This window comes from Aquarana catesbeiana, linkage group LG11, assembly GCF_042186555.1.
Source record: "Aquarana catesbeiana isolate 2022-GZ linkage group LG11, ASM4218655v1, whole genome shotgun sequence".
NCBI classification, from domain to species: domain Eukaryota; kingdom Metazoa; phylum Chordata; class Amphibia; order Anura; family Ranidae; genus Aquarana; species Aquarana catesbeiana.
Genome location: NC_133334.1, coordinates 282,356,230 through 282,373,091, shown reverse-complemented (window position 1 = coordinate 282,373,091; position 16,862 = coordinate 282,356,230). Strand labels below are relative to the sequence as shown.

The 16,862-nt window shown below is 44.0% G+C and overlaps 1 protein-coding gene across 1 annotated transcript in view; it reads right to left on the bottom strand.

Annotated features, from left to right (window-relative positions):
• The window catches only part of DPEP1 (dipeptidase 1), a 43,173-nt gene that overhangs the window by 13,838 nt on the left and 12,473 nt on the right, over positions 1-16,862 (bottom strand). The window contains exons 2-3 of the mRNA XM_073605947.1: positions 14,582-14,870; positions 1,441-1,567 (exon numbers count right to left, since the gene is read on the bottom strand). Of these exons, the coding sequence (XP_073462048.1) occupies positions 1,441-1,567; positions 14,582-14,691 (237 nt within the window). The 5' untranslated portion in view covers positions 14,692-14,870. The remainder of the gene's footprint in view (positions 1-1,440; positions 1,568-14,581; positions 14,871-16,862) is intronic.

The window sequence follows — 16,862 nt, the reverse complement described above, 5'->3', positions numbered from 1 at the left end:
ATCTAAACGGATAGAACGGAACAAATGACTTTTTATTATTATTTATTATTAAATTGTTCCGTTCCATTTGTTTAGATACGGCATTCGTTATCTCGGATAATTCCTAACTTCTGATTAATTCGTTACGTTCACTAACAGCCAAATTTGAAAGGAAATTCCAATACCTGTAATTTAATCATTATTATTAGTTAGTTATTTAAAATATTTGGATTTTCTTTCTTATTTTCGGATTTTCGACCAACAGGTCTCTATCAGGTCCGTCACCTCCTCATGTGACCACAGCCCGGGGGCCCCAATTGGCCCGTTTGTTGCCCCCTGAGCCCGCCCACCCTGCAATACCAGCGATTCAACATCAGGGTAGGAGGCCAAAGGCCGGGTCAACACAGAAGCCTCAGCGCCGGGCACCAGAGGAGCCAATACTGCTGGAAGAAATAGATTTACATAAATTATTTACTTAAATGTGTTTTATTCGTTTTCAGAATTTGTTTGGTTTATTCAAATTAAGTTAAATTCGGAAATTTTTAAATGGCATTTGAATTTGAATTAGTTCTATTTAAAATTCGAATGATGGTTATATTCTTTCTATTTTATTCTATTTTATTCTTTTATTTCCTGTTCTATTCTTTTTAAACTTATTCTATTTAAATTCTAATTTATTCTAGTCAAAATTCGAATTTCGAAATATGGTTATATTTATTCTTTTCTATTGTTTTTTCTATTCAAATTTATTCTATTCGAAATTCGAATTTTGAAAAATGGTTATATTCTTTCTATTTTATTCTAGTCTTTTCTATTCTATTTTATTTTTTTATATTCTATTCCATTCTTTTCTGTTCTATTCTTTTATTTTTTATATTCTTTTCTGTTTTACTCTATTCCTTTCTATTCAAATTTATTCTATTTGGAATAAAAATTTTGAAAAATGGTTATTTTCTTTCTATGTTATTTGATTCTATTGTTTTTTTCTATTCTATTCTATTTTTTGTATTCCATTCTTTTCTGTTCTATTCCTTTATTTTATATTCTTTTCTATTCTTTTATTTTCTATTCTATTTTATTCTTGTTTTCAAATTCGTTTTTGAATTTTGTCCGAAATTCTATTGGGAACGAAATGAACCGCACATGTCTGGTCCAAATCGGGAGGCGCAGCATTGAGTGAACGCTCTCCTCCTCCGTTGATACGGGTGATGGGTGATCGTTGTCACTCTAGGACAGGAAGTGTGGTACAGGTGAAAATAAAGAAATGAAAACTAATGCAGCCGCCTTCTCTATGGGCTGGTAATCTGCAATAAATGTCAGCTTCATGTTTGGTATTAATACGCTTTGATTTCCTTATGAAGACTGAATCCTATCATTGAACCCGGCACAGGCTGACAATATTCTCTCCCATCCCCCCCCCTCCCCCCGGCAGAGCCCCCCCCCCCCCCGGCACCCCCTCACCTGGCCGCCCACCCGTCCCTCTCGTAGTTTGGGGATGTTGGTGTGGGTGCTGATCAGGGTAGTCAGGTTCACTTTACTCAGCTGGTTATTGAACTTGTCCAGGAGCTGCCAGGGGAGATCGTTGTGTCTGTGGAGGGAAAGAAACGATCAATCCAACGAAAGAATGAAGATTTATATCAATCAATATCACTTTCCTGCCTCCCCCTGCACAGCAGAGCTCAGACTGGGAGGAGGAGGAGGATGGCACCTGAGCTAATCAGGTTCTACAGATGCACATGTGCTGACAGGGAAGAAAGTAGAGTGAGCAGAAGGATGACTTCATTAGTGCCTCGCTGACCTTTCAGTGTCCAATCAGCAGGCTGGGAGTGAGGTTTTCTTTTGTTTTGTTTTTTACGCCCAGCTGTGCTGCAGAGGAAGATCAGATCTTGGCTGTGCAGTCAGCAGGCAGTTACTGCCCCCCATCCACCCAACTAAACTCAGACAATTGAATGGGGCCTTATTGCAACCGCCCCGCCCCCACCCACAGTTGTGGGGTAGTGGGCAGTGGTGTTTTTTTTTTTGGGGGGGGGGGGTCGCGGCCAACAACCAACCCCCGGCAGCTGGTGACACCTCAAACCCCCCAGCCCCGCCCACTTGGAGTAGATGCCGATCCCTCTGCCGATGCCCGCCATCTGCCACCTAGATGGGGTAAGACAGCAAGCGGGCGGGGCTGGGGGGTTTGAGGTGTCACCAGCTGCTGGAGGGGGGGGGGTGGTTGTTGGCCGCCATAGAAGTAGAAGGTGAACTATTGCCTCCTCACCGCCTGTCAAATACCCCCTGAAGTGCGATCCATAGCAGATTGCTTTTCAGAGGGGGGCAGCACTATAGCCACACATATGAATGAGCCCTGACCCTGCGTTACAGCGACAGTACCCCTCCCCCCCTGTATGTGCGGTGCAGGCATAGGCGTGCGCAAGGGGTGTGCCAGGTGTGCCTGGGCACACCCTAAGCACCATGTGCGGTGCCCATTCCCCCCCACCTCTTGCCTGCCCCTCCCCCACCTTGTTGGCCTCCCCGCCCCGCAGTGCTGCTGGCTTCCCTTCTCTCCCCCAGCTGCTGCGGGGGATGTTTCAGTAGGGAAAGTAGGGAAAGGGGCTAGTAAATATGTAATTTACCGGCCCCTTCCTTTTCTAATTAAACACAGTAAACACACTTGCTCACTGTGTCCATTCATAACCAAAGCATAGTAAACTGTTACTATGCTTCAGTTTATGAATGAACAGGAAGCTACTTAGCACAGAGTACTTCCCATTCATTCACTGGCCCGTGCGACTGAGGCTGCAGAGAAAGGCGGGTGTGTTTGACCTAAGGGGTGCGCACCCTAATGCAGTAGGCTGCACACACCTATGGGCGCAGGTCATTGTAGGTTTAGGTACGCCTTATTCTGAGAGGCTGAACGTAGAGGAGATCTCATCTAACAGCCGACCCACCATCCTCTCTGTTTATTCCATGAAGCCCGGGTTCACACGGGTGCAGCGCCGGACATTCCTCTGCCAATCACATGCGCTGTCTCCTGGGTGCGATTTGGGCCATGGATTTGTATGGCTCAAATCGCACTGCATTCGCACCAAACTCGTGCAGGACCCTTTTTTTTTTGTTGGCACCAGAATCAGATCACATGAGTGTCCACACCCAACGCGATCCGATTCTACAAGCCGCACTGCGTTTTACAAACCGACTTCAGGGTGTCGTTAACTTAAAGGGGTTGTAAACCCTTATTCTATGCATTAAGGTGAATATGGCTGTGCTGCCCCCCGAGTGTCGTCACTCCCAGGCTCGGGTTATCCGATGGGCACTGTGTGTGTCTATGGACACACACAGCCCAGAGTGGGAGCACAAGTGCGTGGGAGCCTCGATATCACCGGTCTTACTGAGGGGGGAGGAATGGACAGAGATGGCGAGGGGACCCCAGAGGTACGTTCTGTGCACAGAGCACATCAGTATAACATCTTTTTTATTTTACAAAAAAAAAAAAATTGCCTTTAATAAAGAAGAATTAAAGGAGAATGTTTATTTCTTTCTTCATTTAGGAGAGAGTGAGGGAGGGTTATAATCCCTGACAACCCAAAATTTGGGATTATCCTCCCCTTTCCCTCTCAGAAATTCAGGTAAACCGGATGATGAATCTCACGGGGACACAGACAGCAGTACAAACCTGACAGGGGGTCTAATCCCTCTCCACCCCATCCATAGCTAAAAAATGTATGTTTAACTTTAGTTATAATTCAAGGACTGCTGCAGCGGGGAGAGGCGGGCTGCTTGAGACTGAAAAATGTTACATTTTAACAAAATGATATTTGATTTGAATTTCAAATTGTTACAAGATTTCTTTCCAATACTTTCAGCCTCGGATCACATTGGATGAGGCGCAAATTTACAGCGAATTCCGCATCAAAATCGCAACCCGTTAGACTATAAACTGAAGGATTTATGAATAAATGGTTGTGGAACGAATCATCTGAGTTTCCATGATTTCTTATGGGGAAATTTGCTTTGATATACAAGTGCTTTGGATTACAAGCAGGTTTCCGTTTACTATAGGCACTACTATATATATATATAATACTATACATTGGCTTCAGTGATTTCCTTTGATTTTGTATGTTTGTACTCTCAGCCTGGTGTGTCAGAGGTTCTGGAGAAGGTCCAGGTGACTAAATTAGTGAATATATATATATATATATACACACATACACAGTATCTGACAAAAGTAAGTACACCCCTCAGTCACATTTGTGTAAATCTTTTCTTCTATCTTTTCATGTGACAACACTGAAGAAATGACACTTGTCTACAATGTAAAGTAGTGAGTGTACAGCTTGTATAACAGTGTAAATTTACTGTCCCCTCAAAATAACTCAACACACAGCCATTAATGTCTAAACCGCTGGCAACAAAAGTCAGTACACCCCTAAGTGAAAATCTCCAAATTGGGCCCAAAGTGTCAATATTTTGTGTGGCCTCCATTATTTTCCAGCACTGCCTTAACCCTCTTGGGCATGGAGGTCACCAGAGCTTCCCAGGTTGTCACTGGAGTCCTCTTCCCCTCCTCCATGATGACATCACGGAGCTGGTGGATGTTAGAGACCTTGCGCTCCTCCACCTTCCGTTTGAGGATGTCCCACAGATGATCAATAGGGTTTAGGTCTGGAGACATGCTTGGCCAGTCCATCACCTTTACCCTCAGCTTCTTTAGCAAGGCAGTGGTGGTCTTGGAGGTGTGTTTGGGGTGGTTATCATGTCGTCACATGAAAAGATAGAAGAAAAGATTTACACAAATGTGACTGAGGGGTGTACTTACTTATGTGAGATTCTGTATATATATATATATATATATATATATATATATATATATATATATATATAGCTCTAAGGAGCAGGGCCCTCTGATTCCTACTGTATCAAATTGTATTGTATTTGTACTGTCTACCCTCAAGTTGTAAAGCGCTACGTAAACTGTTGGCGCTATATAAATACTGTATAATAATAATAATATATATATATATACACAGTGGGGACCAATGAAACAGATACATTGACAAGGACTAAGATGTTCATTGGTGCACCATCTGCGATTGTTTTTTCTGGTGTACCATTTTATGGTTGGTGACGGGGGACGGAGAATCTTTGGCTTCCATTGAGAAGCAACATGTTTTTATACATCATGTGGTTTAGGTAAACTAATAAAATTTGGTACTGCTTTTTACCCACTCCTCTCTTATTGCCCTCTCTGACCATTAGTAGCCCTCTTTATCCCCAGGTTACCCACTCTGGTGTTTTTCCCAGGGACAGTTTTAATATTTGTATGCTTTATACAGACTACGGTTAGAGCCTCTCAATCAGAGGAGCGGCAGGGAGTAAGTACCCACCATTTATCAGCGGTGAGAGTTCAATAGTTTGGTCATCCTAGTCGTGTTGCGTTATGAGAAATAAGATTCTCTGGTCTGATGAGACTAAGATAAAACTTTTTGACCTTAATTCTAAGCGGTATGTGTGGAGAAAACCAGGCACTTCTCATCACCTGTCCAATACAGTCCCAACAGTGAAGCATGGTGGTGGCAGCATCATACTGTGGGGGTGTTTTTCAGCTGCAGGGACAGGACGTCTGGTTGCAATCGAGGGAAAGATGAATGCGGCCAAGTACAGGGATATCCTGGATGAAAACCTTCTCCAGAAGGCTCAGGACCTCAGACTCGGCCGAAGGTTTACCTCCCAACAAGACAATGACCCTAAGCACACAGCTAAAATAACGAAGGAGTGGCTTCACAACAACTCAGTGACTGTTCTTGAATGGCCCAGCCAGCGCCCTGACTTAAACCCAATTGAGCATCTCTGGAGAGACCTAAAAATGGCCGTCCACCAACATTTACCATCCCCCCTGACAGAACTGGAGAGGATCTGCAAGGAGGAATGGCAGAGGATCCCCAAATCCAGGTGTGAAAAACTTGTTGTATCTTTCTCAAAAAGACTCATCAAAAGAGGCTTCTACTAAATACTGAGCAAAGGGTCTGAATACTTAGGAGCATGTGATATTTCAGGTTTTCTTTTTTAATAAATCTGCAAAAATGTCAACAATTCTGTGTTTTTCTGTCAATATGGGGTGTTGTGTGTACAATATGAGGTGCTGTGTGTACAATATGGGGGGCTGTGTGTACAATATGGGGGGCTGTGTGTACAATATGGGGGGCTGTGTGTACAATATGGGGTGCTGTGTGTACAATATGGGGGGCTGTGTGTACAATATGGGGAGCTGTGTGTACAATATGAGGTGCTGTGTGTACAATATGGGGGGCTGTGTGTACAATATGGGGGGCTGTGTGTACAATATGGAGTGCTGTGTGTACAATATGGGGGGCTGTGTGTACAATATGGGGAGCTGTGTGTACAATATGGGGTGCTGTGTGTATAATATGGGGTGATGTGTGTACAATATGGGGGGCTGTGTGTACAATATGAGGTGCTGTGTGTACAATATGGGGTGCTGTGTGTACAATATGGGGTGCTGTGTGTACAATATGGGGGGCTGTGTGTACAATATGGAGTGCTGTGGGTACAATATGGGGCGCTGTGGGTACAATATGGGGTGCTGTGTGTACAATATGAGGTGCTGTGTGTACAATATGAGGGGCTGTGTGTACAATATGGGGTGCTGTGTGTATAATATGGGTGCGGTGTGTACAATATGGGGTGCTGTGTGTACAATATGGGGTGCTGTGTGTACAATATGGGGGGTTGTGTGTACAATATGGGGTGCTGTGTGTACATTATGGGGTGCTGTGTGTACAATATGGGGTGCTGTGTGTACAATATGGGGGGCTGTGTGTACAATATGGGGTGCTGTGTGTACAATATGGGGTGCTGTGTGTACAATATGGGGGGCTGTGTGTACATTATGGGGGCTGTGTGTACATTATGGGGGCTGTGTGTACATTATGGGGTGCTGTGTGTACAATATGGGGGGCTGTGTGTACAATATGGGGTGTTGTGTGTACAATATGGGGGGCTGTGTGTACAATATGGGGGGCTGTGTGTACAATATGGGGTGTTGTGTGTACAATATGGGGTGTTGTGTGTACAATATGAGGGGCTGTGTGTACAATATGGAGTGCTGTGTGTACAATATGGGGTGCTGTGTGTACAATATGGAGTGCTGTGTGTACAATATGGGGTGCTGTGTGTACAATATGGGGTGCTGTGTGTACAATATGGGGTGCTGTGTGTACAATATGGAGTGCCGTGTGTACAATATGGGGTGCTGTGTGTACAATATGGGGTGCTGTGTGTACAATATGGGGTGCTGTGAGTACAATATGCGGAGCTGAGTGTACAATATGAGGGGCTGTGTGTACAATATGGGGGGCTGTGAGTACAATATGCGGAGCTGTGTGTACAATATGGGGTGCTGTGTGTACAATATGGGGGGCTGTGAGTACAATATGCGGAGCTGTGTGTACAATATGGGGTGCTGTGTGTACAATATGGGGGGCTGTGTGTACAATATGAGGGGCTGTGTGTACAATATGGGGGGCTGTGTGTACAATATGGGGTGCTGTGGGTACAATATGGGGCGCTGTGTGTACAATATGGGGTGCTGTGTGTACAATATGGGGGGCTGTGTGTACAATAGGGGGTGCTGTGTGTACAATAGGGGGTGCTGTGTGTACAATAGGGGGTGCTGTGTGTACAATAGGGGGTGCTGTGTGTACAATATGGGGGGCTGTGTGTACAATAGGGGGTGCTGTGTGTACAATATGGGGTGCTGTGTGTACAATAGGGGGTGCTGTGTGTACAATAGGGGGTGCTGTGTGTACAATATGGGGTGCTGTGTGTACAATATGGGGGGCTGTGTGTACAATATGAGGTGCTGTGTGTACAATATGGAGTGCTGTGTGTACAATATGAGGTGCTGTGTGTACAATATGGGGTGCTGTGTGTACAATATGGGGTGCTCTGTGTACAATATGGGGGTGCTGTGTGTACAATATGGGGGGCTGTGTGTACAATATGGGGTGCTGTGTGTACAATATGGGGTGCTGTGTGTACAATATGAGGTGCTGTGTGTACAATATGGGGGGCTGTGTGTACAATATGGGGGGCTGTGTGTACAATATGGGGTGTTGTGTGTACAATATGGGGTGCTGTGTGTACAATATGGGGTGCTGTGTGTACAATATGAGGTGCTGTGTGTACAATATGGGGTGCTGTGTGTACAATATGGGGGGCTGTGTGTACAATATGGGGGGCTGTGTGTACATTAATGAGGACAAAAATGAACTTAAATGATTTTAGCAAATGGCTGCAATATAACAAGGAGTGAAAAATTTAAGGGGGTCTGAATACTTTCCCTCCCCATTATGTGTATATATATATATAATTTTTTTTTTTAGGCTGAACTCCAGGAAAAAATGGCCATTATCCATAGAATAATACATTCCATGCTGGAAACATTACAGACTGAAGGAATCCGTGTGACTCACAGAGCTCAGGGGACGGGTGAAGGAGGTTTGATGTGATGGAACATTTCCAATGAGGTTTAGATGATTTGGCACTGGGCTGAACACACGTAGTCCTGTGGCCCACCCACCATGTTGCCCCAAACATGACCCGAAACTGACCACTAAAAATGAGTACAGACAGACGTCCTGCCTTGCAGCACCGGGGTCCCTGGTTCAAATCCCAGCCAGAACGCTACCTACATGAAGTCTGAAGGTTCTCCCTCTGCTTGTGTGGCCTTCCATTGGGTATTCCGCTTTCCTCCCACACTCCAAAGACATGCTAGTAGCCCCTCTTATGGGGCTGATTAATTAAAGGCAAATGGGCCGTAATCTTTAGAAGGGAAACTGCACTATGCAAGGGAAATTTTCCCAGAGCTTGGTCCATTTTCACTTTGCAAAGAATACCCAATCACACGCAAAGGAAAAAAAAAAAAAAAACAGCGCTTTTGCTTGCTTGTGATTGGATAATAAAAGTCAGCAGAGCTTCCTAAGATTGCAAGCTCCTCGGGGGGCGGGGACTGATGTTCTGGATATTAAGCCGGCCACTCAGGGGAAATCTGTGATATAGATCAAAGACAATGGGGTGACTCTGTCTGTAAGTCCTCAAACAAAACTGGACTATCAAGTTTGGGTTTTAGAAAAATGTAAGAAAAAAAGATTTTCACTTAGGGGTGTACTGACTTTTGTTGCCAGCGGTTTAGACATTAATGGCTGTGTGTTGAGTTATTTTGAGGGGACAGTAAATTTACACTGTTATACAAGCTGTACACTCACTACTTTACATTGTAGACAAGTGTCATTTCTTCAGTGTTGTCACATGAAAAGATAGAAGAAAAGATTTACACAAATGTCACTGAGGGGTGTACTTACTTTTGTGAGATACGGTATATATATATTATATAGCTCTAAGGAGCAGGGCCCTCTGATTCCTACTGTATCAAAGTGTATTGTATTTGTACTGTCTACCCTCAAGTTGTAAAGCGCTACGTAAACTGTTGGCGCTATATAAATGCTGTATAAAATTAATAATAATAATATATATATATATACACAGTGGGGACCAATGAAACAGATACATTGACAAGGACTAAGATGTTCATTGGTGCACCATCTGTGATTGTTTTTTCTGGTGTACCATTTTATGGTTGGTGACGGGGGACGGAGAATCTTTGGCTTCCATTGAGAAGCAACATGTTTTTATACATCATGTGGTTTAGGTAAACTAATAAAATTTGGTACTGCTTTTACCCACTCCTCTCTTATTGCCCTCTCTGACCATTAGTAGCCCTCTTTATCCCCGGGTTACCCACTCTGGTGTTTTTCCCAGGGACAGTTTTAATATTTGTATACTTTATACAGACTACGGTTAGAGCCTCTCAATCAGAGGAGCGGCAGGGAGTAAGTACCCACCATTTATCAGCGGTGAGAGTTCAATAGTTTGGTCATCCTAGTCGTGTTGCGTTATGAGAAATAAGATTCTCTGGTCTGATGAGACCAAAATAGAACTTTTTGGCCTTAATTCTAAGTGGTATGTGTGGAGAAAACCAGGCACTTCTCATCACCTGTCCAATACAGTCCCAACAGTGAAGCATGGTGGTGGCAGCATCATGCTGTGGGGGGTTTTTCAGCTGCAGGGACAGGAGGACTGGTTGCAATCGAGGGAAAGATGAATGCGGCCAAGTACCGGGATATCCTGGACGAAAACCTTCTCCAGAGTGCTCAGGACCTCAGACTGGGCCGAAGGTTTACCTTCCAACAATACAATGACCCTAAGCACACAGCTAAAATAACGAAGGAGTGGCTTCACAACAACTCCGTGACTGTTCTTGAATGGTCCAGCCAGAGTCCTGACTTAAACCCAATTGAGCATCTCTGGAGAGACCTAAAAATGTCCGTCCACCAACATTTACCATCCCCCCTGACAGAACTGGAGAGGATCTGCAAGGAGGAATGGCAGAGGATCCCCAAATCCAGGTGTGAAAAACTTGTTGTATCTTTCCCAAAAAGACTCATCAAAAGGAGCTTCTACTAAATACTGAGCAAAGGGTCTGAATACTTAGGAGCATGTGATATTTCAGGTTTTCTTTTTTAATAAATCTGCAAAAATGTCAACAATTCTGTGTGTACAATATGGGGGGCTGTGTGTACAATATGGGGTGCTGTGTGTACAATATGGAGTGCTGTGTGTACAATATGGGGGGCTGTGTGTACAATATGGGGGGCTGTGTGTACAATATGGGGTGCTGTGTGTACAATATGGGGTGCTGTGTGTACAATATGAGGTGCTGTGTGTACAATATGAGGTGCTGTGTGTACAATATGGGGTGCTGTGTGTACAATATGGGGTGCTGTGTGTACAATATGGGGTGCTGTGTGTACAATATGAGGTGCTGTGTGTACAATATGGGGTGCTGTGTGTACAATATGGGGTGCTGTGTGTACAATATGAGGTGCTGTGTGTACAATATGGGGGGCTGTGTGTACAATATGGGGGGCTGTGTGTACAATATGGGGGGCTGTGTGTACAATATGGGGTGCTGTGTGTACAATATGGGGTGCTGTGTGTACAATATGGGGTGCTGTGTGTACAATATGGGGGGCTGTGTGTACAATATGGGGTGCTGTGTGTACAATATGAGGTGCTGTGTGTACAATATGGGGTGCTGTGTGTACAATATGGGGGGCTGTGTGTACAATATGGGGAGCTGTGTGTATAATATGGAGTGCTGTGTGTACAATATGGGGGGCTGTGTGTACAATATGGGGTGCTGTGTGTACAATATGGGATGCTGTGTGTACAATATGGGATGCTGTGTGTACAATATGGGGAGCTGTGTGTACAATATGGGGTGCTGTGTGTATAATATGGGGTGATGTGTGTACAATATGGGGGGCTGTGTGTACAATATGGGGGGCTGTGTGTATAATATGGGGTGCTGTGTGTATAATATGGGGTGATGTGTGTACAATATGAGGTGCTGTGTGTACAATATGGGGGGCTGTGTGTACAATATGAGGTGCGGTGTGTACAATATGGGGTGCTGTGTGTACAATATGGGGGGCTGTGTGTACAATATGAGGTGCTGTGTGTACAATATGGGGGGCTGTGTGTACAATATGAGGTGCGGTGTGTACAATATGGGGTGCTGTGTGTACAATATGGGGGGCTGTGTGTACAATATGGGGGGGCTGTGTGTATAATATGGGGTGATGTGTGTACAATATGGGGTGCTGTGTGTACAATATGGGGTGCTGTGTGTACAATATGAGGTGCTGTGTGTACAATATGGGGTGCTGTGTGTACAATATGGGGGGCTGTGTGTATAATATGGGGTGCTGTGTGTACAATATGGGGTGCTGTGTGTACAATATGGGGTGCTGTGTGTACAATATGGAGTGCTGTGTGTACAATATGGGGTGCTGTGTGTACAATATGGGGGGCTGTGTGTACAATATGGGGTGCTGTGTGTACAATATGGAGTGCTGTGTGTACAATATGGGGTGCTGTGTGTACAATATGGGGTGCTGTGTGTACAATATGGGGGGCTGTGTGTACAATATGGGGGGCTGTGTGTATAATATGGGGTGCTGTGTGTACATTAATGAGGAAAAAATTAATTTAAATGATTTCAGCAAATGGCTGCAATATAACAAAGAGTGAAAAATGTAAAGGTCTGAATACTTTCCGTCCCCACTGTATATATATAGATAGATAGATAGAGAGAGAGAGGGGGGGATGGAGGAATATATATATATTTTTAGGCTGAACTCCAGGAAAAAATGGCCATTATCCATAGAATAATAAATTCCATGCTGGAAACATTACAGACTGAAGGAATCCGTGTGACTCACAGAGCTCAGGGGACGGGTGAAGGAGGTTTGATGTGATGGAACATTTCCAATGAGGTTTAGATGATTTGGCACTGGGCTGAACACACGTAGTCCTGTGACCCACCCACCATGTTGCCCCAAACATGACCCGAAACTGACCACTAAAAATGAGTACAGACAGACGTCCTGCCTTGCAGCACCGGGGTCCCTGGTTCAAATCCCAACCAGAACGCTACCTACATGAAGTCTGAAGGTTCTCCCTCTGCTTGTGTGGCCTTCCATTGGGTATTCCGCTTTCCTCCCACACTCCAAAGACATGCTAGTAGCCCCTCTTATGGGGCTGATTAATTAAAGGCAAATGGGCCGAACACTTTAGAAGGGAAACTGCACTATGCAAGGGAAATTTTCCCAGAGCTTGGTCCATTTTCACTTTGCAAAGAATACCCAATCACACGCAAAGGAAAAAAAAAAAAAAAAAACAGCGTTTTTGCTTGCTTGTGATTGGATGATAAAAGTCAGCAGAGCTTCCTAAGATTGTAAGCTCCTCGGGGGGCGGGGACTGATGTTCTGGATCTTAAGCCGGCCACTCAGGGGAAATCTGTGATATGGATCAAAGACAATGGGGTGACTCTGTCTGTAAGTCCTCAAACAAAACTGGACTATCAAGTTTGGGTTTTAGAAAAATGTAAAAAAAAGTAATTAAATATTGTATATATATAAATTATACAAAAAAAGCAAATTAAAAACTTAGAAAAATTCTGTGATCAGCCCGGCCCTGGAAGCCTGCGCTGCAGCCATCATTAGTGTTGGATAGAGTGAATAGGGATTAGACCCCCTGTCAGGTTTTATTGCTGTCTGTGCCCCTATTAGGGAGAGTCCTGTTTACCATTATCATTGAAAGTAAAAGAAAATCCCAAATTTTGGGTTATTATATTTAATATTATACAGGATTTATATAGTGCCAACAGTTTGCACAGCGCTTTACAACATGAGGGCAGACAGTAGAGTTACAATACAATTCAATACAGGAGGGATCAGAGGGCCCTGCTCCTGAGAGCTTACAATCTAAGAGGGAGGGTCAAGTGATACAAAAGGTAATAACTGTGGGGGATGGGCTGATGGAGAAAATAAATGTACACTTGTTAGGTGGATAGGTTTCTCTGAAGAGATGAGTTCTCAGGGATCGACTAAAAGAAGACAGAGTAGGAGATGTGAGGACAGGATACATTGTTGGTGGTGAGAGATGTGAGGACAGGATACATTGTTGGCGGTCAGAGAGTGAGGACAGGATACATTGTTGGCGGTCAGAGAGTGAGGACAGGATACATTGTTGGCGGTCAGAGAGTGAGGACAGGATACAATATTGGAGGTCAGAGAGTGAGGACAGGATACAATGTTGGTGGTCAGAGAGTGAGGACAGGATACATTGTTGGCGGTCAGAGAGTGAGGACAGGATACATTGTTGGTGGTCAGAGAGTGAGGACAGGATACATTGTTGGCGGTCAGAGAGTGAGGACAGGATACAATATTGGAGGTCAGAGAGTGAGGACAGGATACAATGTTGGTGGTCAGAGAGTGAGGACAGGATACATTGTTGGCGGTCAGTGAGTGAGGACAGGATACATTGTTGGCTGTCAGAGAGTGAGGACAGGATACATTGTTGGCTGTCAGAGAGTGAGGACAGGATACATTGTTGGCTGTCAGAGAGTGAGGACAGGATACATTGTTGGCTGTCAGAGAGTGAGGACAGGATACATTGTTGGCGGTCAGTGAGTGAGGACAGGATACATTGTTGGCGGTTAGAGAGTGAGGACAGGATACATTGTTGGCTGTCAGAGAGTGAGGACAGGATACATTGTTGGCTGTCAGAGAGTGAGGACAGGATACATTGTTGGTGGTCAGAGAGTGAGGACAGGATACATTGTTGGCTGTCAGAGAGTGAGGACAGGATACATTGTTGGCGGTCAGAGAGTGAGGACAGGATACATTGTTGGCTGTCAGAGAGTGAGGACAGGATACATTGTTGGCGGTTAGAGAGTGAGGACAGGATACATTGTTGGCGGTCAAGTCAAGTTTGGGTATTAGAAAAATGTAAAAAAAAAAAAATTATATATATGTATATTATACAAAAAAAGCAAATTAAAAACTTAGAAAAATTCAACTTTTTTTTTAAGTAGAGGAAAAAAAAAAAAAGAAAATGAAAAAAAAATGTATAAAAATCTCCCATTAAACTTTGGGTTTTATCATGTTACAGTTGCGGTTGGTCTTACACTTACCCATCTATGACAGGAACTTGGTCCATTATTTTCAGCGCCTGCGCTCGGTCTGAACGTGCCCCCGCCACACACCAACACAGCAGCAGTGCCAGAATCCTGAGGACCGCCATGGAGAGGATTGTGGTGTATCCGGTCTAATGAAGCTCCAAGTCTTCCCAAGGTTCCAAGAGTCGGGCCCAGGCCCTCCAAGTCCTCAGCCGGTGTCCCTCTGTTACCCCAACACCTGGTAGGTGATTGCTGAGCAGCTCGGCACCGTTATATATCATGGACAGTAGAATTAATCAGTAACCTGAACAATGAAGAGATAAGATCTCGTTCAGAGATTTGTAATTAACTCATCTCAGGTAATCAATTACTCAAACAGGACTACAGCTGTACAAGCTTGGAATCCCTTTAGAGGAAATTTGCCCCATTTACACCTATTAGGAAAATGATTTTATTCTGATAGCTGTCTGCAGGTAATACATTTAAAGGACAGCTCCACCCTAGATTGATATTTAAGGTTCTATTAGGAGAGTTTAACCACCTGATCGGGTCTTATTTCTCTTTGGGGGGCTCAGATCTCTGAGCTGAAGACCTGGATCTGCCCACCAGCTGTGCCCCATATCAAAGGCTCCCTCCACCCCCTTGTATTACCTAAAAGTGCTTCTAAAGGCTGAAGGGTTTTTACTTTCATGCATTCTCCCCCCACAGGGGGACAATAAGCCTATATAAAGCTTAGAGTCTATATATATATATATATTATGTAAAATCGGAATCCTGGCAGCTGTTGGCCATCAGTGTGCATCTCGCATTATCGGTGTGCTTAATATGGGACTTCATTTAAAAACAATGGATTTGAGATCAGTCAACTTTCCTTCACTCACCTCAACTCCAGAAACAATGGAGCTGGTTGAAAATTCTTTAATCTGATCTTTATTCTATTCAGCTCGACGTAGATAACAACGGTCAAAAAACAAAGGTGGTACAAACCCAATCATAAGATGAATGGCACTAACCCTCTAATAAAACAATTACAGGTTGAGACAAGTCAAATGACTTGAAAGATGAAAATGATACAAAGAAAAATAAAATAAAAAAATAAAGATTATGGGAAAAAAAAAAAATTCTTTTCCTATACAGGCTCAGAGCTGGATCTTCTTCATCCATAGATGGATAGAACTCTGAACAAAAAGCACTCAGGAAATGTGTACAAAAATTCTCAAAACATGCAAATGTTGTTCGAAAAAATTCCCTTTGCTTTTAACATTTGATTTTGGAAAGAATGGAAAAAAAAAACACACACATGGACTGGTAGAAATATGTTGGTTCGGGAAAAATTTTCCATTCTGCTACTTGGAATTTTCTCATCACTAAGGTTGAAAAGGAACGTCGACTTGACCCCATTAATGGTCAGAAAACAAACAGACTTTCTTAGAACCTTCTTTTCTTTAAGAAAATTCATTCGATATTCTACCTATCTATGACCAGCTTTAGTATCAGGCAGTATATCGGAAAACTGATAGTATTAGTGGAGCTCTTTCTGCGAGGAGCGGAGGGCGGGGCGCTTGTACAACAAAGGGATTCTTGGGGTATTAACCACTTGCTTACCGAGCACTTACACCCCCTTCCTGATCAGGCCAATTTTCAGCTTTCAGCGCTGTTAGACTTTGAATGACAATCACGCCGTCATGTAACACTGTACCCAAACAAACTTTTTATAATTCATTTCACACAAATAGAGCTTTCTTTTGGTGGTATTTAATCACCGCTGGGTTTTTATTTTTTGCTAAAGAAACAAAAAGACAGAGAATTTGGGGAAAGAAACAAAAACAGGTTTCATACTTTGTTATAAAATTTAGCAAACATGTAATTTTTTCCTTTACTGATGTGGCTGATGAGGCTGCACTGATGGGCACTGATAGGTACTGATGAGGTGTCAATGATGAGGCGGCACTGATGAGGCTGCACTAATGGGCACTATTAAGGCGGTACTGGTGGGCACTGATAGGTGGCACTGATGAGCACTGATAAGCAGCACTGAAGGGCACTGATGAGGAGGCACTGAGGGGCACTGATACGCAGCACTGATGAGCACTGATAGGTGGCACTGATGAGCACTGATAGTCAGCACTGAATGGCACTGATGAGGAGGCACTGAGGGGCACTGATACGCAGCACTGATAGGTGGCACTGATGGGCACTGATAGGTTGCACTGATGAGCACTGATAGGCAGCACTGAATGGCACTGATGAGGAGGCACTGATGGGCACTGATACGCAGCACTGATAGGTGGCACTG